Source organism: Lygodium microphyllum, chromosome 7 (genome assembly GCF_053477565.2).
Source record: "Lygodium microphyllum isolate KBCC chromosome 7, Lygodium_microphyllum_v1.1.10, whole genome shotgun sequence".
Taxonomy (NCBI): Eukaryota; Viridiplantae; Streptophyta; class Polypodiopsida; order Schizaeales; family Lygodiaceae; genus Lygodium; species Lygodium microphyllum.
The window spans coordinates 68,744,155-68,769,915 of NC_141141.1; the positions used below are offsets into that span (position 1 = coordinate 68,744,155).

Below are 25,761 nucleotides of genomic sequence, written 5' to 3' on the forward strand. Positions count from 1 at the left end.
TCACCAATGGTCAGACTGCAAAGCCTCCTTCACAGAAGTGGGCTCACAATCCTGTATAACACGGGTCAACAAACAAGAGTTGGAGCAAACAAGCTCCGAAGAATGTGTCTGATTCCTCCGTGACCCCCGTGGTCCATCCTCCGGTTTCCACTCCTCAGGTACCCCCTCAATCCCTGAATCTCGAAGTGTGTCATGGGCCCAACGAGGAGGAGGACGAACCTCTCCCCATCACTCTCCATCTGCTAAAGCCTCAGGAACATCCACCGGCGGAAGCTCCTCGGGGATGGCCGATGGAAGAGAAGACTCTGAATCAGAAGAAGAATCTACATCAAGAGACTCTAGCTCCAAAGGAACTGTCTCAGGAGCCCAACTCTCCCCTGAATCTCCAAGGATGGAGTACTCCTCACCCCTCTCTATGGCCGGAACTTCCACAAACCGCACGTCTCGGCTCGTATAGACATCCCGCTTGATGGGATCTAACAAACGATAACCTTGGGACTGAGAGCTGTAGCCAACAAAAACCTGTCGCCAAGAAACCGCCTCGAACTTGTCACACTACGTCTTTGGAATGTACACATAAGCGTCACACCCAAAGATCTCGAAATAAGAGACATCAGGCTTAGTCCCGAAGTAACCCTCAAAAGGTGTCATCCTGTCAACGGCCGAAGTGGCAGATTGATTGAGGATGTGAACTGCAGTAGCCACTGCCTCGGCCCACAAAAATTGAGGTGTCTGTCAGTGCTCCATCATGGTGTGCGCCATCTCGATCACACTTCAGTTCTTCCGCTCCAAAATGCCATTCTCTTGGGGAGTGTTCGTGTTAGCAAACTCCTAGTGAATGCTCCTATCTACACAAAAACAAGCAAACTTATTAGACATAAATTCACCTCCCTTGTCTAAACGCAAGGTCTTCACTTGCCGGCCAGAACGGTTCTCCTCAAAGAGAAGCCAATCCTTGAAGTGAGAGAAAGCCTCCGACTTCAAAGTCAAGAAATAGACCTAAGTCATCCTACTGTAGTCATCTACGATCAACATGAAGTACAAGCTCCCCTTCAAGGACTCGGTCCTCATCAGGCCACAAAGATCCGTAGATACAAGCTCCATGGGTGAAGTAGACCGCCTAGAAGCTTTATTGGGAATCACATCCCGATGCAGTTTCCCACGTATGCAAGAGACACATAGCTAATGGCTCACCACTATGTCCGGCAATCTTGGAAAAACGACACTCGCGACGCCTTCCGAAGGTACTCGTAGTCCAAGTGGCCAAACCGAGCACGCCATAGCTCGGACTGTGTCTGAGAAGTAAGAAGAAGAGAGGTAAGAGCTAGGGAAGACTTCAACTTGTAGATGCCATCCTCCTCATACCCTACAAAGAGAACCTTCCTTGATCCACGATCAAGGATGCGAACAGTATCACTGTCAAACTCCACCAAGAGACCAAGAGCATAAATCTTATGGACCAAAAGCAAATGATACCCCAAGCCTGTCGAAAGAAGGAGTCATGTGCCAAGAGGCACCACTGTCCACAATCCACTCTCGAGCCTGGGGAGCTATCATTGCTAGAAGTCTTCGATGTAGAGTCCTCAATGACTGCTAAGTGTAGAAAAGCAACTGATGAGGGTGCAGCCACCACTCTAGAATCCTTCGTGCCCTTCTTGTCTTTATCAGGGCAATCCTTCTTCCAGTTGACTGGTCTTACCACAAATATGGCAAGTCGATTCCTTCTCCTTGTCCTTCTTGGATTTATTGTCCTCCTCCTTCTTCTTTTGGTTCTTCCCCTTCTTCTGAGAGGCTTGACCAACCAATGCCTCTAATTTGAAAGCATTCTCTCCCTTCAATTGTTCCTCTTGGTCCAAGACCATAGGAACCAACTCTTCCCACCGAAGAGTCGACTCCCACCCTGAGGCAATAAGGGCGGAATAAAAAGTACCGAATCGTGGCGGCAACTGGGACAGTAATGTAATCGCCATGTCTTCGAAGAAAATAGGCTTCCTCGCATTTTGAACGTACATCTGAAACTGCCGAAGCTTGTTAATGTGTTCCCAAAGCGAAAAAGACTTATTCACGAACAAGGTCCGCATCTGCACCTCCAAAGAAACCCTCTTCATCAGGGTCATCCAATTGTACATCTGATTGAGCTCCAACCATATCTCACGAGCCACCGTCAAGTACTCGATGTGAGCTATCACGGCTGTGGTGCAAGATAGAAACAAAAAAGATCAAATCCTGGCATTCAGTTTATCCCAATGAGATTGGGCCTTGGTCAACTCCACACAAGTATTGGAAGAGAGTTTGGACTCATCCCTCACCAAGGGCCTGTTAATCTCCTCCATCACCAGTTCCGCTAAATCATAAGACTCCAAAATGGCCAACATCATCACCCACCAGATGCAGTAATTGTCACCATCAAGCTTTTGATCTAATGGAAGAGCTGGTAGGACATGCACCTTCCTGTCCATTATCGCCTAGAACTCCAAATCAGTCTCCATAGACATGTTAACCTGCAATACCTTCACAAACGCAAAATCAGCCCCCTTTGACCGTGTAAACGCAGCCTTCTAGGGCTGGTTTCTCCACTGCCCAAACCTTCTTCACCCGCCAGAGGTGATGAAAAAGTAAAATCTGCAATGAAAGGCCTCAAACGCAGCCTTCCTCCCCTTCGAACAGCAATAACCTGCAGCAAATTCACCGATTAGACTTCTTTCCCACACGCCCACTAAAACCAGCCTTCCTTCTCGGAATAGGGTGGTTTAACCTGATTAAGCACTTAATTACAGCAATAAATAAATGCACATAAAATGAAATGCACACTTTACCATAACATCCTTGGACAGTAGACACCCTGCTCGCCCCAAAATTGATGCCCCTTGCAGTATTTATTTAGCTTTCATTCAATTGGAAGGAGTACAACTCGAGATTCTTCAATCTCCTCCTGCTAACCAATTGCTCTTGCTGTCATAAATGACCAGCACACCTTTTGGGTCATTTGCCCCTTGATTCACCCAGGATGTCTTCTCCAATTTGACCCTTGGCTGGCCAAATGCTGCCCCAAATCAATTCGAGATGGGCTGGCTCCTGAAATCCCTTGATAATCTTCAATTATCGGCTGCTGATTTCAGTCCCTTGAGCCTTCAATCTCTGGCACAGATCCCAAGGTGGCTGCTAAACCCTAATTTCTGCTGTAAATTAGGGTTTACTGCAGAAATTACAGATCAGCCCACCAAAAAATGGCTGAAATCTCCTCCAAATGGCTGAGAATTGCTGAGAATGGTTGAGCATAGGCTAAAGGAGATGAGACAATGCTGTAAAGAGAGAAAATTCTGAGATTTGTCGCGAAGAACTGATCAAAATCAGCTGCTGCCCTGCTGTACCAGTCCCATGTTAGCAGTCATGTTTGTCATGCCTTGTCATCTCCTGCCTGTGAGCCTCAGACTGAGTCAGACAAGGACTTTAGGAGCTCTAACTTGTCTATCACTTGTTTTGACGGAGAAGGTAGCTCATTTTAGAGCACTCAGTTTATTGCATTTCAGTGCATTTTCTCCTCCAATCGGGATTTTATGTGCATTTCCTGGGGCAGTTTCTGCATTCTTCAGCCTGCCTCACCTGCCGGACATTGTCCACCCTTTGCGGGATTTTTCTAAGCATTCCTGGCATTTTTACCAGCATTAAATGCTGGTCGAACATATTTATGGCCTCAAATTTCAGGTCGGCCAGTTTTTGGGTTTTTTGGCTATTTATAGCCATTTTCCACTTGGCAGTCAGTTGTATTATCATCTTCCCTCCTTCTTTGGCAGGTGCACACTCCGACTCCGTCATCTTCCTCCGTCTTCGGTGCTGCCGTCATCATCAGCCTGATCTGGTGCCCTCACTAACGCTTCGGGCTGCGTGCAGGGACTGATCAGTCCACTTGGCAGTCAGTTGTATTATCATCTTCCCTCCTTCTTTGGCAGGTGCACACTCCGACTCCGTCATCTTCCTCCGTCTTCGGTGCTGCCGTCATAATCAGCCTGATCTGGTGCCCTCACTGACGCTTCGGGCTGTCAAGATTGTGGGAGAGAAGGAAGGAGTCTCACTTGAAGCTTTCTTGCTTGCACAATGGGGGAATACACACAGAGATGGAGGCTGAAAACAGTTTTCCTCTTCTTAGTTGTGTAAGCCAAAAAAACTCTAGTACAAAGAAATAGAAGAACCCTATATATGGGTCTCAAACCAAACTCAACTAACTAAGGTGGCATACTAACTGAGCCACGAACTAGAGTAGATAAGGATAGCTATCATGTAGCTATTATTCATGGGCGGTGTACCAACCGCATCTGCAACTGACACGTCGGTGACATAAATGCACAACGGTCACCCTGGCGTATCACGAGTGGAGCTCGATATCTCAACACTCCCCCTCGAGCTCAATCCCAATTCCTGCACACCAAGCAGGTCTCTGAACTTGCGCAGCTTCTCTGCGCCCAATGCCTTCGTGAATATGTCAGCTACCTGATCCTCTGTGCTGACATAAACTAGATCAATAAGACCTAGTAAAACCCTCTCCCGCGCATAGTGATAATGCACCTCAATGTGCTTTGTTCTAGCATGATAGACTGGGTTATTTGCCAAGTGTATACTGCTCATGTTATCACAATAAATGACAACTGGCCCATCTGTAGACTGATGCATATCATAAAGTAGCTTATGCAACCAATCTACCTCACATGCAGCCATTGCTGCACCCCTGTACTCGGCCTCTGTGCTCGACAAGGCAACTGTAGGCTGTTTCTTGCTGCTCCAAGTGACTGCAGCACTCCCAAAAGAGAACACATATCCACTGGTAGATCGTCTATCAAAAATACTACCAGCCCAATCAGCATCATTGTATCCATGTAACTGTATCTGAACCCCCGTCTCATAAAATAGTCCATACTGCAATGTGGACTTCACATACCTGAGTATGCGTCTAGCCGCATCCAAATGCGGTTTCCTTGGAGCCTGCATAAACTGACTTACCAATCCAACAGCATAGCTCAAATCTGGCCTGGTAATAGTCATATAAATCAAACTTCCTACTATGCGTCTGTACATAGTAGGGTCTTCCAGAAGCTCACCTGTATCTGCGCTCAGCTTCACATTCTGCTCCAAAGGAACTGAAATAGACTTACAGCCTGTCATCCCATATTTGGACAGCATGTCCAATCCATACTGCCTCTGCAAGAGCTGTATCCCACTTGGTGATCTAATCACCTCAATGCCCAAGAAATAACGCAGCTCTCCCAAATCCTTCATCTCAAACTTCTGCTGTCATTCTAAACTTCCATGCTTGGAAGTTGTTCTTGTCAAGCTTTTCAGTTACAATCTGTGAAAGAGAATCAGACGCCATTACAGAATACTGCAAAAAACACAGCTTCACCCTCACAAGGGCAAATCTGCAAAACTGGCGAAAGTGGTATTTGACCACACAGTCACTTCCTAGTGACGATTTTGCATCAACAGGCAACAGGGATGATTCTGTAACTCCCAACGTCTCTGCGCACAAGCATACGATGCAATTTCTACAGTAACTTTTCACCGACCTGTAGAGCAGTGGCTGCACAGCATAAAACTGGGCCTTTTCCTGAGTGCGTGCAGAAAACTTCCGCCTCCAAAACAGGCCCCGAAATGGCCTCAAATCAAAAAAACAAGGTCGCCGAGGGCTAAAGCCCTCGCCCGCAGCATATACTGCCCTCTTGCTTCACTGCGAAGGGCGTCTCAACCTGAGACAATGCACTCTTGCAATTCCCGACTGTGCTACCTGCAGAGATTTGCTCCCAAAGACAGAAAATGAAAGCAACACTGCTCCTCTTACCAGAACACCGCGAGCTTGGCTTGCTTTCTTGAGCTCCTTGCTCCCCCATTGTGCAAGCAAGAAAGCTTCAAGTGAGACTCCTTCCTTCTCTCCCACAATCTTGACATGGTGTGCAGATCGTCTCTTTGACAAACCAAGATTGCTCGTAAGATGCTGCCACGACTGCCACCATTGTGCTCTCTCAGAAGGAATCCGACATCCAGCTCATGCTCGCCGCTGATGTGCATCTCAGCACCAAGAATTGTGACTTTCAGATGGAGCGATACGTGTGGTAAAGGCGTTCTGATGGTATTTTTATCATCAATGTCGGTAAGACTTGGGAGAAGTTACACTTAGAGCTGATCGCCATCTAATTCGGCTGAAAGGCATGGCTTCTTAGCATCCTTATTCCACTTCTCAAACCAAACTCAACTAACTAAGGTGGCATACTAACTGAGCCACGAACTAGAGTAGATAAGGATAGCTATCATGTAGCTATTATTCATGGGCGGTGTACCAACCGCATCTGCAACTGACACGTCGGTGACATAAATGCACAACGGTCACCCTGGCGTATCACGAGTGGAGCTCGATATCTCAACACGGGCTGCGTGCAGGGACTGATCAATCCATTTCAATGTATTTCAGTGTATTCAGCATTCATTTCAGTCAGTGCAGATTTTCTTCCTTCATTTTCTGCTTTCTCTCTCTCTCCCTCTGTGTTCGTGTTTCTTCTTTCGTTGCGTACTCTCACACCCCAAACAGCCCCTTGCGGTATTTCTTTAGCTTTCATTCAATTGGAACGAGTACAAATCGAGATTCTTCAATCTCCTCCTGCTAACCAATTGCTCTTGCTGTCATAAATGACCAGCAAGCCTTTTGGGTCATTTGCTCCCTGATTCACCCAGGACTTTTTCTCCAATTTGACCCTTGGCTGGCCAAATGCTGCCCCAAATCAATTCGGGACGGGCTAGCTCCTGAAATCCCTTGATAATCTTCAATTATCAACTGCTGATTTCAGTCTCTTGAGCCTTTGATCTCTGGCACGGATCCCAAGGTAGCTGCTAAACCCTAATTTTTGCTGTAAATTAGGGTTCACTGCAGAAATTACAGATCAGCCCACCAAAAATGGCTGAAATCTCCTCCAAATGGCTGAGAATTGCTGAGAATGGCTGAGCATAGGCTGAAGCAAATGAGAGAATGCTGTAAAGAGAGAAAATTTTGAGATTTGTCGCGAAGAACTAATCAAAATCAGCTGCTGCCCTGCTGTACCAACCCCAAACAGATGCACCAACAAAATAGGAGCATCAGAGACTGTGATCTTCAGGAGAAAGTGCATCAGCAGCAATTGCCAACTTCCCAAGGTCAAGAATATGCAATCTCCATCACCAAAATAGTCTCCAATGGCTGGGAAATGGCCCCAAAATCTGGCAGCCACAGTCCAACACCTCGTTCCAACAGCTCCAAAATGAAAAAACGAGATTTCCCTCTCCCTTCAACCCTATTTAGCCTTTCCCCCACTTGCATGGGAAAGTTTTGCCAAGTGGCAGCTTTCTTAATCCATTTTCAACAATTTCCAGTCATTTAATTAATTTTCAAAATTAATTAATTCTGAAAATTAATTCAACCCTTAATCCATGCCCAAAAAATTAACATTGCCCATCCAAAAATTAATTGGCTAGGCCATTTGCAACCCAAAGTGGTCCCATGCATTAATTAACCCTTGGACAAGCATTAATCCATTAATTAATGCCTAGTCCCTAGTGTCACCACTGACACTTAATGGCCAATTAATGGTCCTAGGGGCAAACTGACACCAAAAGACACTGTCATAACTAACCTGCAGCTCACGCCAACTGCCATCTGCAATCATTTAACTGTAGATTGGTCGAAACGACTGACTCTTGAACAGGCTGAACAATGACAAGCCGACGATGACTCCGTGCGAGCACTCTTGCTACAACTCTGATACCAGTTTGAAGGGTGAGCGGAAGTACCTAGGTAGTGTGCGCAACAAAGCCTAAAGGAGGTGTATTCAGCATTAGAGAGTGTACAAAGAGAGTGGAGACTCGAGATGGGTGTGTACCAGTGTCAACAAAGGAGGTGTATTCAGCAGTAGCGAGTGTACATAGAGTGGAGACTCGAGATGGGAGGAGAGAGTGTGCAAAGAGTGTGGAGACTCGAGATGGGTGTGTACCAGTGTCAACAAAGGAGGTGTATTCAGCAGTAGCAAGTGTACAAGGAGTGGAGACTCGAGATGGGTGTGTACCAATGTGGTACACACAAAGAATAAAATAATGTATTTATAATTGGGATATGGTACACTTACACCCACAAGGGTGTGTTCACATGTACAAGTAAATATATACACGAGTAGTGAAAGGGCCTTTACACCCAACAAAGAACCAAAAGTGACTTTCATTTTGTAAACCCATTTGCATGGTAGCACTTTCTACCCTTTAGGCAAATGCACCAAATCCCAAGTGTCATTTTTCATGAGAGATTCCATCTCTAACTGCATAGCCTTATGCCATTTCTTACTATCTTTTCTATCCATTGCTTCTTGGAAGTATAATGGCTCACCACACTCTATCAACATGACATAATCAGCCACATAATTGACACTAAGAACAAACCTACCTGGCAATCTTTGTATTTTGGTTGACCTATGGACCCAACGATCGAGAATCTGCATTAACAGCTTGTTGTTCTGCAAGTTCAACATGTTATACAACTGGTTTTGGTTGTTCCACAAGCATCTGTTTTTGCTAAATTTGTGACACATCATAGGCAATATCTTGTTGATCATTTTCAGCAATATTTCCCACATTTTCATGGACATTTAGAGCAGGTATTATCTGCTATCAAGCATCCTTTGTTGTCCTATCGATACATCTTCCCTGAATACAACCCTTCTGACTTCCTCAATCTTTTCAAGTTGTTTGTGCATGTGATCTTCCCAAAAGATAACATCATTGCTACGTACAATTTTTCTATTTTCCGAATCCCATAACCTATACCCCATTTCACCTTCATCACCATATCCTAGGAAAATACATTTATAGGACTTTGGCTTAAGTTTGCTACATTCTTCTTTGCGAATGTGCACAAATGCCTCGTAACCAAACACTCTAAAGTGAGCATACTTAATCAAGTGTAAGGCTGTCATAACAACCTCTTTCCAAAATCCATGTGGTAAAGCAACATGTGATAGCATTGTACGGACCCTATCTTAAATGATCCGGTTCATATGCTCTACAATACCATTTTGGGGTGGATTGTGAGGGGCGATGAGCTCCCTTTTAATCCCTTTGCTGTCATAAAAGTCCTCAAAGGCTTTGAACACATATTCATCACCATCGTTAGAGCAAAGACACTTTAATGTCTTGCTGGCTTGATTTTCAACGAGTGCCAATAATTTTTTAAATTTATCCAAGGCCTCATCTTTACGACAGATGGATAAACCCATACTTTGTGTGTGGCATCATCAACAAAAGTAATGAAATACTTATTTCTCCCTACAAATAACCCTGGCATCTAACATACATCTGAATGTACCAACTCTAAGGGTGAAGACTTTAGAGAAAGAATTTTTATGTTTTATTTGAGCATGCTTACCATAAATACAATGATTACATTGTTCAAAATTAGCATACCTCAAAGGCGGCAAAATAACCCAAACGAGAAAGCACTTTCATTCCAATTTGACTCATGTGTCCCAACCAGCTATGCCACAAAGAAACACTTGGCTACTCAGTTATGGCGTCGTGCACGCTAGATATATGCAAAGGATACAAAGTATCCCTTTTGGAGCCCTTGGCAACAATGGGAAAGCCCTTACAAATTTTCCATTTGCTATCCCCAAAGGTGGTGTGATAGCCTTCATCATCTAGCTACCTTGTGCTTATCAAGCTCTTCTTGAGCTGAGATACATGCCTCACATTATGCAAAACAAACACGGAGCCATGCTGAAATTCCAATTTTACACTGCCAATACCCTACGATTCTACATGCATAGTTATGTCCCAAGTGAACAACACCATGTGCACCACCATTGTAGTCAGAAAACCACTCATGATGTCGTGTAACATGAAAAGACACACCTAAATCAAGTATCCAAGTGTGCATGTCATCATCAGAGTCTACAATCAATACATGTGCACTCAAAGAAGAAGCAAGTACACCACCATCAATGTCACTCTCTTGAGTGACTACATTTACCTCCTCTATTTTTAAACTACTTTTCTTTGCAAGTTGGATGTCCTTTTTCTCAGCCTTGCTATCTTTAGTGTTTTTGCTTTTGTCTTTCTCTTTCTTCAATTGCAAACAATCCTGTTCATAGTATCCTTTCTTGCCACAATGATGACACTCCACATTTTTGCCATGAGACTTGCTAAATGCTCTATTTTTAACATTGCCCTTTTGCCGAAATCTGCCCCTAGTGTGCAATGCATTAGAAGACTTGTTTGCTGAATTATTTTGCTTGTTGAATTCATCCATCAGTAAAGAACTCTCCACATCAGAATATAACAGTTGAGCATTTGAGTTACTCAAAGCTGAACTGAAAGGATCCCAACTTTCAAGCAAAGTACATTGCAAGAAAGTAGCCTTGAACTCATCATCAATGTGGAAATCCAAAGCAATCAAATGACTGAAAATTCCGTTGAACTCATTCAAATGTACAAACATGGTTGTACCTTCCTTCATGTGAAGGTCCATCAACTTTTTCAGCCAATAAACCTTGCGGGCTGCACTTTTCTAAGCATACAACTCTTCGAGTCTTTGCCACATTGCATATGCAGAATTCAGGTTCTCAATGTTAAAGAGCAAGATGTCTGACATTGAGAGCTCTATGGTAGAGTGTGCAAACTCGTCCAAATCATCCCACTCTTCTTGTTCCATACCTACTGGTCTTATTCCCTTCGCTTTTATGGGATTCACCTGTTTCTTATGCACCAAGACATTGTAGCACAATTTTCGCCATATTGCAAAATTGTGTGCACCCTCAAGCTTCTTGATGTGCAAAAGGTTGTTGCTGTCACTGTTTCCAGCCATGGATTGCAGCACTAAATTGACTCAAAAGTCAGCAAATGCAAGCCCAAATGTCACACAAATGACCACGGTACACTGCAAGTACCAACCAGCAGTGAAAATCAAGAAATTGCAGAAATCTTAGATCTGCAAATTGATTTCCAGAATTAAAGAATATCTGCTACTGCACTCCACAATCAATTACAGCCAGATTTATAGGCCAATGCACCAATTATATGTGAAATCCCCAAATTTCTGCTGCAATTTCTGCTCCAAATGCATTCTCGGGCACAAATTTGACAATTTCGGTCAAAAGCCCCAAATTTTCAAAAGGAAATCTGCCCAAATTGCATCAATACATGTACCTAAGTGCATATACCAGGCAATTCTTGCACAAATTGACGAAATTCTGCAAAAGCCCCAATTTTCTTGGGTCTTGTGTTCACAAGTTTCAATAAAATTGAAAAAAATTCACTAATGCGAAAAGCCCCAAATTTCTCGAGCAAATGTGCACCAAATTTGCAATTTTTGAGTCACATTGTCTTGTCCCACATCAAAATCCCCAACTCCAGGAAAAGCCCCAATTTTTTGGGTCAAAATTGCACACTATGCATGGACATGCAAACGCCCGTCACTAGGAAGGAATAAATTGCATGAGATAAATTTAAAAAATGACGAAAATTCAAAATTGTCGAAACGTTGACCGTGCACCTTCACTTGCGCCAATCGTGGCCCTCATGCCCTGTTGGACCTGCACCCATCACTTCATCTATCAAGGGCCTACTCACTAGGCTTGCTTGGTTGCAGCTGGCGTGTCGATTGACCAGCCCGAGATCTACGCCCGTTGGTCATGTGCGTGTTGACTGCCTTCATCAGGCAGTTGCCTACTCATGAGCTACCTGACCAATCATGTCTGTCAGAAGTGGAGCAGCGGTGGAAGCATAAACATGTGCTGAAATAAACTGCTGAAACACAAGACAAAAAGAGAAAAGAAAAGAAAAGAACATGATATAGATGAGAACTCAGATGTATGCACGGGAAATGGAATCCATATATCTGAACACGAGACAGTCACATACAACAGTGAGTCACTGGCTGTGTGGGCACTGGTACTGGCTCTGGCTCCTCTCTCCACAGAGTCTGCAGATGGTGAAGATGATGATACTGACTAAGGAGGAGCACTGAGTATAAATAGACTGAAAAAGTGGGGAGCAATAATGCTGGTCGAACAGCATTAATGCTGGCCGACTGGTGCATAAAAATGCTCCACTGGCATAAAATGCCACACCAGAAAAAACCTAAAATACCTAATAAAAATGCCCAGCCCAGATCAAGCTCAGACTCACACATGAGCTGACAAATACTCTGCTAACACCCTCTCTCAGATCATGGGTGATCTGATACAATACAATAGTACAATGAAAAGGGATCAAAAACTATACAACATAGAACCACCAAGTAGAACCATGGATACCCAAGCAGTGGGTGATCAAGCCACCACCAAGGTGCCTCGGAGAGAACGTGATGTTGATGTCGATCGTACCAAACACCTGAAAATAGAGAAGATCATAGCATGTCTCTGTGTCCATCACCAATGTCTCGCAGTAGCATACAAGACCATCCTGTCAAAAATGCCCCTGAACATAGGTGACCATGGATTCCCCGCCTTTGGCCAGACCGCCAAAGTGTCCCCTCATGTGAGCTCCAGACGAAAGCCTCCCGCTCTCTGTCAGATAACCAGCTCATCATGAACCTGGATGTCAATCCCAACTCCAGGATTTGAGTCCGCCAGACTGAAGTCAATGCGTCAGGGACGTCCCTCTCTGGAACCTGTGCACCTGTATAAAAGTATAGATGAGGCACCGCTGCCCCATCTGAACACCCACTCACACTCCCTCTCTGGCACAAGAGAGTCGTGAGGGATGACCTCATCACCACCACTAGAAAGCAGCCGAGGAAGGGGGCACCAAGCCCTTCCCGCAATCCGAAGAAGAGGATCCCTTCCGCGCCTTGGACTTCACTTTGGTCGGAGGATCTGAGTCGGAGTCTGATGAAGGAGAGGACTCATCGGTAGAGTCAACATCCCGCTTCGTCTTCTGCTCCTTCTTCCTGAAAGCCGTTAACGTCTTGCAGTCCTCCCGCAAATGTCCCTTCTTGCCACAGTGGTAACACCGGGCCTTCGACTTCTTCTTCCCATCACCCCTCTCTGAAGCTACATAAGCCTCGCCTCCATAATGTGCCGGAAGCCGCCCCTGTAATCTCAAGGATGTCTCATGCTCAAGAAGCATCGAGATCATATGTGTAAAACTGACAGGAGTCGATGATGTCTGCGCCCGCAAAGCATTGGCCACTCCATCAAACTCCGGGGGGAGCTTGTAGAGGACCGTCCCAACGAGATGCGCCTCGGGAAGAGCAGATTGCATGTGCCGAAGCTGGTCCTGTACCTATGTATCACGAAGAAGAAAAGACTGAATAGTATCTTTCGGCTCAAACTTCATCTGCTGGAGCTGGCCATAAAGTGTGATTGCCCGCATGGTGGAAGGTCGCCTCGTACATCTGCTGCAACTTCTGCCATACTTCAGGAGATATCCTACACGAGGTAACCGCCGGTAAGACCGCTTTAGAAATACACCGAAGCAACGCCGAGTAAGCACGAGCATCGTCCGAGTCCCATGTGAGCACCGCTTCCTCATGGTTGTCCTCATCAAAGTCTTCAAGAAGAGGAAAAGGACGGAGAGGTCGAGCAATAGCTCCACAAACGATGTACCATAACCGCTTCTGCACAAACCAAGCTTTCATGACAACACTCCATGTGAGATAATCAGGTCCATGTAACTTATCATCAGTGGAAGTGCACGGAGGAGCCATATGGAGAGGATAAGAAGAGAAGTAGAGAAGAGACGGAATTGAGAGAGGAAACACAGCCAAAACACAAGCACAGGCTGCAGAAAATGAGAGTTCACATGCAATATAACCCAAAGTCTAATCAATAGAAGACAAAATCTGTGCAGAAAGTCAAAAAATCAGTCAAAATCTGCCAAAAACAGCAAAAACGGCCTGAAGTAACAGTCACCCAACCACAAGAGATGCTGAATCAGCAAAACGCAGGCTGTAAACTGGAGAAAAACAAGTAGAAAACTGTCGCCAGCAGCTGCAGATGAAAAACGCAGGCAGCAGAGGATGCGTAGGCAGCAGGCGATAACAAAACTGCAAAAAACGCAGGCTGAAAACAGCCCCAAAATAGGTCGCCTGGCTGCGACAGCAGTCGCCTGATCAGCAAGGGTACAAAACAGTCCTGAAATCAGCAATAAAACACAGCAGAAACACACATCCTGAAAACTGATACCATGTCAGAAGTGGAGCAGCGGTGGAAGCATAAACATGTGCTGAAATAAACTGCTGAAACACAAGACAAAAAGAGAAAAGAAAAGAAAAGAACACGATACAGATGAGAACTCAGATGTATGCACGGGAAATGGAATCCATATATCTGAACACGAGACAATCGCATACAACAGTGAGTCACTGGCTGTGTGGGCACTAGCACTGGCACTGGCTCTAGCTCTGGCTCCTCTCTCCACAGAGTCTGCAGATGGTGAAGATGATGATACTGACTAAGGAGGAGCACTGAGTATAAATAGGCTGAAAAAGTGGGGAGCAATAATGCTGGTCGGACAGCATTAATACTGGCCGACTCATGCATAAAAATGCTCCACTGGCATAAAATGCCACACCAGAAAAAACCTAAAATACCTAATAAAAATGCCCAGCCCAGATCAAGCTCAGACTCACACATGAGCTGACAAATACTATGCTAACAATGTCGACCTACTCCCGACTGCCTACTTCGCATGAGAAACATGCACTTTGATCAGCCTATTAGCTGTCCAGCTCACACCTAACTTGCCTTAGAGGCGTACACTACTTGCGCTCTGATACCAGTTTATTGACGAGTATGCAAGGATCGAGACAGTCCAGCTAAGATATGCACAGTGAGAGAGGGAGTGAGTGCAGATAGAGAGTGAGGAAAGAGAGCACGACACTCACTGTGAGGGTACAATGACGAAGTGTACCACTTAAGGTTTTGATAATATGTATAAAGTATATGTGTAAGGGTGCGTGCACGCCTGAACACCGTAAAAGGCACGGTGACCCTTTATTCCCAACAATTTCTACTATTCCCCCTTGCATGCAGTAGCATTTGTGTTGGATCCAAAGTTTCAAGGTAGTGATCAAATGAAAGACAAAGAGAGGGCTATCCCAAAGAGAATGGTGAATGATGTTAATACGAGGAGAAAATTTAGAAATCAGCTAGCGCAGTATAGAAAGCTAGAGGGCTCTTTTGGCTGTCCAAATGCACTTGTGGACCGTTTTAAGATTGGAGCAAAGGCAGCATTACGGTGGGAGGATTTTGGTACTGATCGATTTGACCTACAAGATTTGGCCATTCACGTACTTAGTCAAGCAATTAGTTCATCTTGTTTGGAGCAATTGTGGAGCTCCTATAGCCATATCGCATGAAAAAAGGAATCGCCTTGGCACACAAAAGGCAAATGATTTGGTTTTTGCATTGAAACAGGGAACGGCCGTACCGGCCTGTAGAAATGGCCTAACGCATTTCAAACCCTCCAAGGAGTTGAAACCACCAGGGAACGTTCGTTGTCGTTCCCCCTGCCATTCCCTGTTTGGAAAGGCCATTACAGGCCTGCTAACCAAAATTTGACATTTTTCTAGTTTTTTCTTCTTGCTTGTGTCACACTCCTTCTACCACACGTTCACCCATCTCCATTGCCTAACGTGCACGCACTAATCTCTCTCTTTTTTTCGTAAAACTAATCTCTCTCTCTCTCTCTCTCTCTCTCTCTCTCTCTCTCTCTCGGGTTGAAGATTCAAAGTGTCAAGAACAAGCCACAAGCCAATCATGAGTCCATGTGAAGTTCAAATTTGATGCATTATTATATCCTCTATTCCAACGTAATCATCCATTTATATTGTCTAATTTCAAGGGAAATTGGGATAATTGGGGCATTTGGGGCAATTCAAGGTAATTTGGAGCTATGGGGGTAATCAGTCAATTTTGGGACATTTGGGTCAATTTGGAGCATTGAGGAATATTGGGGCAATTAGAGGGACATTCGGGGAATTTGAAAATCTGTGGCATTTTTGGGGCATTGAGAGCAATTTGAGTCAATATCGAGGCATTTAAGGCAATTTGGGCGATTTCTAGCATTGGGGGGTGAGGGCTGAAATAATGAACGGGTTGCCTCTTACCCATCCAACCTCCAATCCCACTAAGAGAACTAAAGAGGTGCACCACCTAGCCAAAGGGAGGATGGGCTAGGACATCCCTTTTCTCAAAGAGAATCAAGAGAATCAAGACACAAATTTACAAGAGAGAATATATGTACTAGACACCATATTGGAATATAAGAGAGAGAGATGAGAGGAGAGGGAGACAAGAGGAGAAGAGGTAGAAGAAGCTTGCCATTATGCTACATGGAATGAGAAGATGAGAAGAGAGGGATATTTACAAGAAGGATAGAGTGGAAAGTTGGTGTGGTGAAAGAGAGAAGAAAATTGCATGTAGCCAACAGTCTGCGCCTTCGTAACTTCAAATCCGTGAGGAATTTGAAAAAAGTTTCTTCTGCAACTTTGTAGACCAGGTCGAAACCGATCGGGTATCGCAGGAATTTTCTTGAAATACGCTTTTCCTTGGGAGTTATTGAGATTATAAAAAACGGCTTCTAAAAGCTGCTTTGACTTTAGTCTCCCATATGTATATAAATACATATAAGCATGTGACAAAAGGGATCCATGCTTGTAAGCTTTTGTGCAAGATCCAAATGACACCATGATGTGGATATTGACTTGTGTGCTAGGGTGAGGTGTCCTCTAATGAGAGTGATAGATTCCAAATCTTAGTGATGCAGACGGAGCCCATGTGTAGTTGGAGGCTAGTCCTTTGAAAAAATCTATGCATTCACTCAACTCCTAGGTGTAATCCATTTTCATCTTCACTAAGATAACCATCCCTTTTACCCTTTACATTGACATGCCTCCTAAGAACTTGTTCCCCCCATTTGCTAGAGTTATCATAATCGAGAAGCAATGTAACATACCTAGTGCTTAAAGAGTAAACCCAAAGTAATATGGTAAGCTCTAGATAGGGGCTTTGGCCAAATTTTGTGGTAATAATCCGGGTTGTAAAAAACCCAGATCAGGGGGCTATTGGGGTAATTTGGGTTATGCAAGGCATATTGGGGGCACTTAAGATATGTGTTGTTCCCCTCGTTCCCATTCCCTGCCCTTGGACACTCCCTCCATTCCAGGGGGTCCCATTACTCATTCCAAGTAACTATGGGTTTTTGTGAGTGTCGGGTCCCATTACCCATTCCAGGTAACTATGGGTTTTTGTGAGTGCCAACTTACATATGCATGGTAGAAATGATTGCAAAAGTAGTTCCTTTTGTAGAGTGGAAAGTGCAGCAGACAAAAGAGCTAGAGGAGCACCATCAAGATGAGGATGAGAATGATCATCGTGACGAGGAGGTTTTTCAGTGATGCTTGCAGCCATGGCATGATTGATGGCCCATTTTGATTTGTCTTTGCTCCAACTTCCATGCATATTGGGCCTTGGCATTTATGATATGTCATTTTGATTTGCAATATTCTAGACTCTTTTTGTCATTTGACATTTTGAATTTATCAAAGTAGACTTCTACTTAACTCACGTCCCGCTTTTATATCTTTCAATTTTGTACTCATTGAAATTTCATTATCAATGTTAACTTGCCAAATGAGTCATGACATTAAAAATTATGTACTTAGCATTCTCTACAACTTATTTTTACTGTATTATTAAATTTAAAAATTAATGAGCTTCGCACTTGCCTTGGGGGATGGTCCCCTGAGCTATTTGTATTGTGCTCATTGTTAACAGTTATTTTTGTAAATTAGTGTTAAAGTTACACTTTTGTATGTTACTTTGATGTTGCACATTTTGGACAAATGTAAAGTTAAAAATTTATTAATTTTTAAGTATATTCTGAATGTTTTTAATGCCATCCCGGTCCCCCATTTCCTATCCCCTATTTTCAGCCGTCCCCATCCCCCATCACTTGTGACTATAATTATGACAATATGAGCAACATACAGTTGACAAGCAACCTAGTATTTTATGCTCACATGAAACACATTGAGATTCATTACCATTTCATCAGAAAGCGAGTCTTGGCAAGTGGCATCGATCTCATATATGTGAGCACACAGGAGCAAGTTGCAAATATCTTTACTAAAGCTTGATGAGCAAAAAAGCTTCGACAATTTTGAAGCTTACTTGGAGTACAAATCATGGAGTTAAGCTTAAGGGGGAGTGTTGAGATGTCAAGCTCAAATGAGCTAACACTCATGTACCTGGGTGACTATTTCTGCATTCATATCACTAACATGGTTAGTACATGCATCAACATATTATTCCAATGATACTTTACAACTAGACATCAATTAGTCCACCTATCCAAGCTATGGCATATCTATTTAGGTATCTTTCTACTTAGCATGTTCACACTATCGACCGCTTGTATATTCTGTATGTTGTACTCTCTCCTATTCTTATAGGCTATTATAGTGGAGAAGAAGAAAAAGAAAGACTAAGGTTTTCAGCTTCCTATCTTGTGTGCATTCTCTATGTGTTTTGTGTTTTGCAAGAACTCAAGCTTCCTCTCTCTCCCCCATCTTTTTTCATAATTTGCTTTGTTCAACAAAAATGATGCCACTAAAGAAGAGAGAAAATGGTACATACCCTTAATCCAATCCAAATCAGCAAATCAATGCCAAAGGAGAGAGAAAATGGCAAACAGCCCTGATCTAATCCAAAGAGTAAGTTGATGTGAAAGAGAAGATGACGTGCACCCAAATGCTCTCATGAAGGTCTAACTGCTGTTCCGCCAAACTTCAACGATGATCCTCAGTTCTACAAAGCCATGATTGACCTTCCCTACTTCAAAATGCTTTCTAAGCTTGCATACAGCCCAAAATGGCTCTTCTAGTTTACATGCAACAACTCATGAAAAGAAATAGCTGAAAATGGAAGTTCACACTTTCAACTTGCATGCAAAAATCCTATTCTGGTTCACTGATATTTAGTGACCAGTCAGCACTAAATATTCACATTCAGTTGCCCGAGCTTTCGAACGGCCTGCTCAAGCATTAAATCTAATCTCATACCCAAACACTTAAGCTAGCACCCTTCAAGTATTCTAAGCTTGTCTAGCTTTAATTTAGAACTTTTAGTTCCTTAGGCTAATGAGTCAAGCCCATATGCTAATCTGTCTAGAGCCCACTTGCTTTAGGGTTGTTCTTCCTTTGTCTTCCACTACATTCCCAAATTCCTTTACTTTGTCCATCATCATTCATTTTAGCTTTACTCTTGTTTTACTTTGCACCAAAGCATCTCACTATGAAATTTTGTTATGCAAATTCTAATCTCTTTTGCTAGGTTTTGTATTTCAATCTAAAACTCACATGCAGGTTTGCACCAATTCTTCCTCAACTGGAAACAAGGGTTGCTTTCCATTCCTTTGTGGTTTCGTTCTAATTTGAGACTTGCTCTTCTACCAACGTGGAGGTTTCACCTCCCAATGCAGATCTTTCAGCATCTCTTAATGCTACCACAGCGGCTACTTCTCCCTAGCTCCTCCAACTGGGGTGCTTTATCTTCATCCTTCTTCATGGTTCTCAACACCACATGAAGATTGGCATCAAGTTCCTCTCCTTCCTTCAACATCAACATCCATGGTTGAGAGGGGAATCCTATCCTTCATTTCCATCTACAAGTTTTCGGTATTTGTCTTCAACATTAATCTCCCTTCCCTACATACTCACCTTTTGCATTGCACAATCACCATCATCTTTGGGCGCTTGGCCAAGTGAACAATTTCCCCACGAGGAACACTATCCAAGTGGCATCTTGCTGCATGCACCTTCTCATCATGTAGCATTCGTCTATGCATCTCATTATGCACAGCACCCTTGAGCCAATCCTCAGTTGTTCATACCGACAATTCTTTTACCACCATTCCTCCATATCTCTTCACCATTTTTTCCTCTTTGTCATCAACACCTTGGACAAGTGGTTGGCACAATAAATCAATCCAAATAAAAAAGTTCAAATTGGTTTTGCATCATCTTTGCAAGTCCAGGTGGACCGCAGCTGACGAGCACATTTTGTACAATGTTTTGACCTCTCTACAATGGCCCTTTGGACTCCTAAGGTAAGATAACCATTACCTTTATAGCATTGGTAGGTTCTTGAGCAACCAACATGCACCCATTGACCAATGCCCCATTGATTTGGCTACTTTGGAGTAAGACATCTCAAGGTAAAAACACAAGGTGAGCTATGCTTGCAATCCCTTCCTAGTTCTAGTTTTGGGCTTGCGAGGGGGTGTTAAGCTAAACCAGATACATTACACAATAAGTCTTCATTAGCTCCTTAAGACAACCCCAAAACTCAAAGACTACCAAAGTTTTTTACTCCATAAGCAAACACCCAAACTTTGGGACAATCCACGAATATAAATACGATTCTGCCCAACCCACTTACTATATCCCATTTTTGCAAGTTTAACTGCCACATCTCCTTTAGCTACTAGCAACCTACATCCTGCTACCACCTAGCCATCTAGTGCTCTCTCTATTGCTGCGTTTCCAACTGTTTGTTGACACTAGCATCTTTAATTGCCCCAATCTTAATTGGCCTTGGACTAGTATTAATTTATATAGTTAATGCCTAGCCCCTTAATGTCATCACTCGACATCTGATGGTCCAATTAATGGCCTAGACCCAAACTAACATCACGCACCCACAAGTATCTGTCCAACATAACTTTCTACGAATAAAGTATTACCAGTGTCACCTACTACTCACTTCGGGTACTTAGACCATCAACATGACTTAACTGACTTACACTTCACATGTGCGCAACTTAATAATGCTGAAGCTAAGCATTAAAAGTACACATCCACGTGACATGGCCACATCCCTCGAGATCCATCTCTAATGAACATCACTCTCCAACTACTCCCTCAAACCACTCCCATGAGAGTCTTCAATTGTTGGACAGCTCTACCTTTGAGCATCTTGTACACACCTTCATTCATTTACACCATTCATTCATTTGCTTCTAAGTTATCTTTCTTCTCTATTTGCGTCTTTGCATTTTTGTCTAAGTTATTTTGTTTTAGTCGTGTTCATAGATTCTGTGTTTTCTCCGAGCAAACCCTAGCATACCTTAACACCAAGTGTTTCACTCGCTCCCCCACCGAGACTCCAACTTGTCCTTGAGTACACATTCCCACAAACTACTACTCATCTAGTCTTCTACTAGCTACTACTGCTAGCAAATTATAGAAGCTATTGAGTCTCCAATTGCTTGCAAGTTGCCAAGTACAATGGCATCTAGTGCTTTCTATTGTTCATCTTATGAGAGTCGCATACTGTAGGCTATAGCCTCTCATCGAGGACAGGTAGAGATAACTACCTAAAGGAAGACTTTGTCATGCTAATCTAACTACTAAAATTGCACATTGTTGGACACTCTCAAATTTTCCTCTATTGGAAAAGTGATTGAGATTTGCTTCATCTTGGTGGGTAGAATTTGCATCACGCTTTGTAGCCAGTGACTAATCCATCTCCTTCTACTTGAAAAACAATCTAGATCTTCTGAAATGATAAGAATCACAGGATTATACAAATTCAAATATACAAATTGGAAAGAGGACTCCCCCAGGAGATCTCAAGAAGTAAGACATCTCTCTGAAGAAATACTCTTAATCAAAGAGGTGGCTGAGATCTGAATGATTTCAAGCCCACCTAAGTCAGCCAGCTAGGCAGCCTTTCAATCGTGCTTTGATAACCCCACCTCCTTCTCCCAAAGAATAATTTGGGTCTTTTCAAGATGTAAGATTCATCATGACTTCACAAACTAGAAAGAGAACACCCCCCCCCCCCCCCGCTAGAGCTGGAGAAGCAAGATGCCTCTAAATTGGAGCCTGGTACACTTCAGAACAATAAAGCTGAGTGTACATATAAAGCAGTACGTTGTCATGTACATATATGACCATGAAGGGTACATTTTTGCAGAAAACTGGACTGATTACAGCAATGCACTTGAAAATAAGCAGACCATAAATGGCAATAAAAAGAGCTAATGTGGCACATCCATTACAAGAAGATGAAGAAGAAATGAAGCAGAACAAGAACAGTAAATTAGTGCAATCTCTCTCTTGACAGCTCCATGTATGAAACAAACCCTTCATTATGCTCACAAATGATAAGAGAAGGCAATGAAAACAGGTTAAAAACAAGCAACTGCATTCAACATCCTTTTTGGTGAAGTGGAATTTAAACAGAGCACTTGCAAATCCACATCATTCATCAATCAATGTCATATTTTAATCCATGTTTTTCATGTGTTCTGGTGGTCCAATATAGTTCCAACAAATTTGAGACCCTGCTTTTGTCAATCTACTGTACAGAGATCATCAAATTATACACACGATATAAGCTATGGCACCAAGATGAGTTGTGCCAGATGGCAGTTGCAGATTTGCGCCTTTTTACCAGTCAATGTTTCTTATCAAGCCTTCACTCCAATGTGTCTTGGGTTTCCAAGTTAACTCCCAAAAGAAATGTGTATTTGTTTGCAGATCTTGTTGTTTAAGGTTTCTCTATAAAGATAACACTGCATAGTATCAGTCTCTTTAGAAAATTCAACTAGGAACAGGTCATCTTGTGACTGATTCTAAAAGCCAGTAACAGCTTCTATAATCAGGAAATTTACCCAACAATTTTTTTAATAACCTTGATGTGTAAAAATCTAAACTCCTTGACCTGACATAGTTAAGGTACTATCTTGCAGAACGAAGATTTCATTTTTCTCCCAAAAGCACATCATGAGCATCAAAGTCCAGAAACCTTTCAATTTCAAGGTATCTATGCTCAATCCTGCTGGATCTATATTCAGCCCAGTAGAACGCAATATGTCAGAATTATTATATTTATTGTGCCTTTAATAGCATTTACAAGATAAGTTTTCGTGTTCAAGTTGATCAAGAAAAAATCACTATCCAAGAAGACCTCTTACAACCTGAAGAAGTTGTTGGGTAAGCTCAAACCTTTGACGAGGATTTACACAGCTAAAAGCTTGGTAAATTTCCATCCCTCAATCAACTGACAAGAAAGCTCTGTGTAGGGGCGACAACGATGACCGTATCCCACCACCAAATGACATGATCATGGAAGACCTGTGTCCAGAGTTGCAAATTCAAGGTTGTTGACAGGATTCTAGGCTCTTGTCAATTTGGACATAGTGCTTGAATTTTCAGTTTCAATAAAAGTGAGTTACAGAAAAATGAATTATGAAGCACATGGTGGGTCCATCTTGCTTTGAATGCACAGATGAGATGCCCCCGGAAATTCATGTTGCCTTGGATGAAGAGGTACAACAAAGCACTGCAGAAGCAGCTCAGACTGAAGCTGTAGATAGAGGAACAGTGAGTTTCTTGACACATCTCAACCTCACTATTCACTCATGTTTTACAGCAGAGAAATTTACTTGGTCAAGTGCATTTCAATATGGACCCAGAAACATAAGGCAAGAAATCGCAGGAGAACTAGACAGAAAGCACTACTAGATATGGACTTTACTGAAATCCCAGCTCAAATATTCAATACATGGCTGAGAGAGGCTGATGACATTAGAAAGTCTACTCAAAATGGAACAAAGGTAAACTATCAATAAGGCAAAGGTCCATTTTGTACCAAAAAACCTGGGCAGCATTGAGCTGTATTTGCAATGTTGCATGAAGACACTGCAATGAAGCTTGCATATATTATCAGATTACTATTGTCCACAGTAACGTTGCAGTTTACGAAATGTTTTTCTCAGGGCTGTAAAGTTCAGAAATATGAAATTACTGAAAAGCTATTCCTCTTTCCATCATCCTCATTGTCCCGGAGTGTAAAATCTGGCATTGAATCAACTTGGGCACCCCCACTGCTACAGCTATGGAATATGAAGATGGATAAAAGAAAAAGAACACCATCTGCAGAAACTGATTCATCTGGTAAGGTAGCACTGAGGTTCAGACTTAGAATCCAAATCAGGAAAAATACTAGACTATATCTTATTGCTGTTTCAACATGATTGTAGAACCACCCAAGCAAGCAAGAAGACTATCATTTGGACACCCAAATGAGGGCAGGGATGATCAAGATCAAAACTTCCAAGATACTAATCTGCCTGAACTGGAAAATGTTGATGATATGGAAGTTGTAAGTGCATTCCTCACCACAACATGAGAGTATCAAACAGTGCTGAAATGACAACACTATATCATTATCAGCCACTTGGCCAAACGTTAGAAATGCAAAGCTTTGACTTATCTTCCTTACGCGCAGGGCAGAATGCAAGGACCGAAATATAAAGAGTATGGATCTATTGAGAAGCTGAGATCTGCACTCCATACACCTGATCGTACTAACCAAGATGACTTTTTGATTAACCGATTGGGCCTGACACCCATGCTTTCAGGTGTGTCAACTTGTAACTTTGAATTTTTAGATGCGCAAAGAACAGCAGAAAACCAAACTTATAGCTTGTTGCTTAGCAGGCCAAAGTGGAAAGTCAAAGAATTCACTTGGATTGATAACCCCTGGATCAGGGCGTCTTTCACTAGACAGAGAACCAGACTTCCCAAGGAATGGGACAAGGTAAACCAACGATAGGTAGAACAAATGCAGGAGAGACGAGTCTGTAACCTGTCATTGCTTGTGTTTCCAATCAGGAAAAGGAGATCACACAGTACGGAAGGGTTATCACCTAACTTGGAGCTGCTGCCAGAGGATTACTTAAAAGAGACCATCGCTCCAGATTATAATGCAGTTACAGATGGAGGCCTTCTAGCAGCCACTCTTAGCCAGTTTGGTGAGAAACCCAAACTTAATCATTGAAATCCTAAACCGTACAAATTTTGTGAATTCTTGAATGTAATTCTCTCACAAAGAAAGAAGCAAATAAATATATGTGAGAAGGATATGGTGACAAACCCTAACAGTAGGCTCCATGCAGAGCTGCAGGAAACAGGGCCGTCTCAGGAACCTCTTCGTCCACAGTTGCAACCGATTGACAGACTTAGCTCATCCATACTTCGGTGAGACATGTCTATTCAGCTGCCCTAGTCCATCGCAACTAGTAAACTAACTGCGGTCGCTCTTGATCAGGTATCTGAGGGAGCAATACAGCCAGCAGCCGGAAGACGACATTTCCTCAGATGCCCTCACCATCGGCCTCGACAGAACGCAGGCCGCCAAGCTTTTCTACCACATCTGTGGTACACCTCATATTAGTCATCCCCGGTATCTTCTTCAGTTGTTATGTTGTCCTGTCCTCATTCACTCTTCTGTTATCGTGTAGTTCTGGCATCAAACCAGTTCATCCGAGTGGAACAGGCGGAGCCCTATGGAAACATTGCTCTGCGCCAAGGAGCCCAGATGTAGACGGGTTCCCCAGGTAGAAAAAAGACAAAAGCAGTATAAGAGCACGTGGGACACCGTGCTCGGTCGGGCCTACCGTTGTTGGCGTAGCTGGACGATGTCACAAAGCATTAGTATTTGACATGCGGCCATGGTTGCGATTCTCACTAGCATGACAAATTTGATCCTTGTCAATCCATTGATAATCATTGAAAATTTATGTTTTTCATACTATTATAGTTATACACATAAGCATATAACAAAAAAATGTAAACCACAATTATAACAGTTGAAAGTGTTCAGCAGATATAGTTTGTATTGATGTTCCTGTTGCTTGATGGCATATTATTATATGAAGCAAATAACGTGAGAGACATATCCAATG

General features: G+C 43.0%; 1 protein-coding gene and 1 long non-coding RNA gene across 7 annotated transcripts in view; one reads left to right on the forward strand and one right to left on the reverse strand.

Moving 5' to 3' along the window:
* Positions 1-25,561, reverse strand: part of LOC148033559 (uncharacterized) — a 74,801-nt gene extending 49,240 nt beyond the window's left edge. For 3 of the 6 annotated variants that reach the window (XR_015691322.1, XR_015691323.1, XR_015691321.1), the window contains exon 1: positions 24,951-25,494. This is a non-coding gene — a long non-coding RNA (uncharacterized LOC148033559). Of the gene's footprint in view, positions 1-23,017; positions 23,147-24,950 lie in introns of all 6 variants that reach the window. The other 3 variants (XR_015691318.1, XR_015691317.1, XR_015691319.1) reach the window with 3 other exon arrangements.
* Positions 23,119-24,618, forward strand: LOC148033560 (uncharacterized). The gene is made up of 7 exons (XM_087680929.1): positions 23,119-23,171; positions 23,301-23,395; positions 23,467-23,628; positions 23,791-23,968; positions 24,055-24,176; positions 24,303-24,435; positions 24,515-24,618. The coding sequence occupies exons 1-7, from the start codon at positions 23,132-23,134 to the stop codon at positions 24,616-24,618; spliced, it is 834 nt and encodes a 277-aa protein (XP_087537055.1). The 5' UTR covers positions 23,119-23,131.
* Positions 25,562-25,761: the final 200 nt, after the last annotated feature.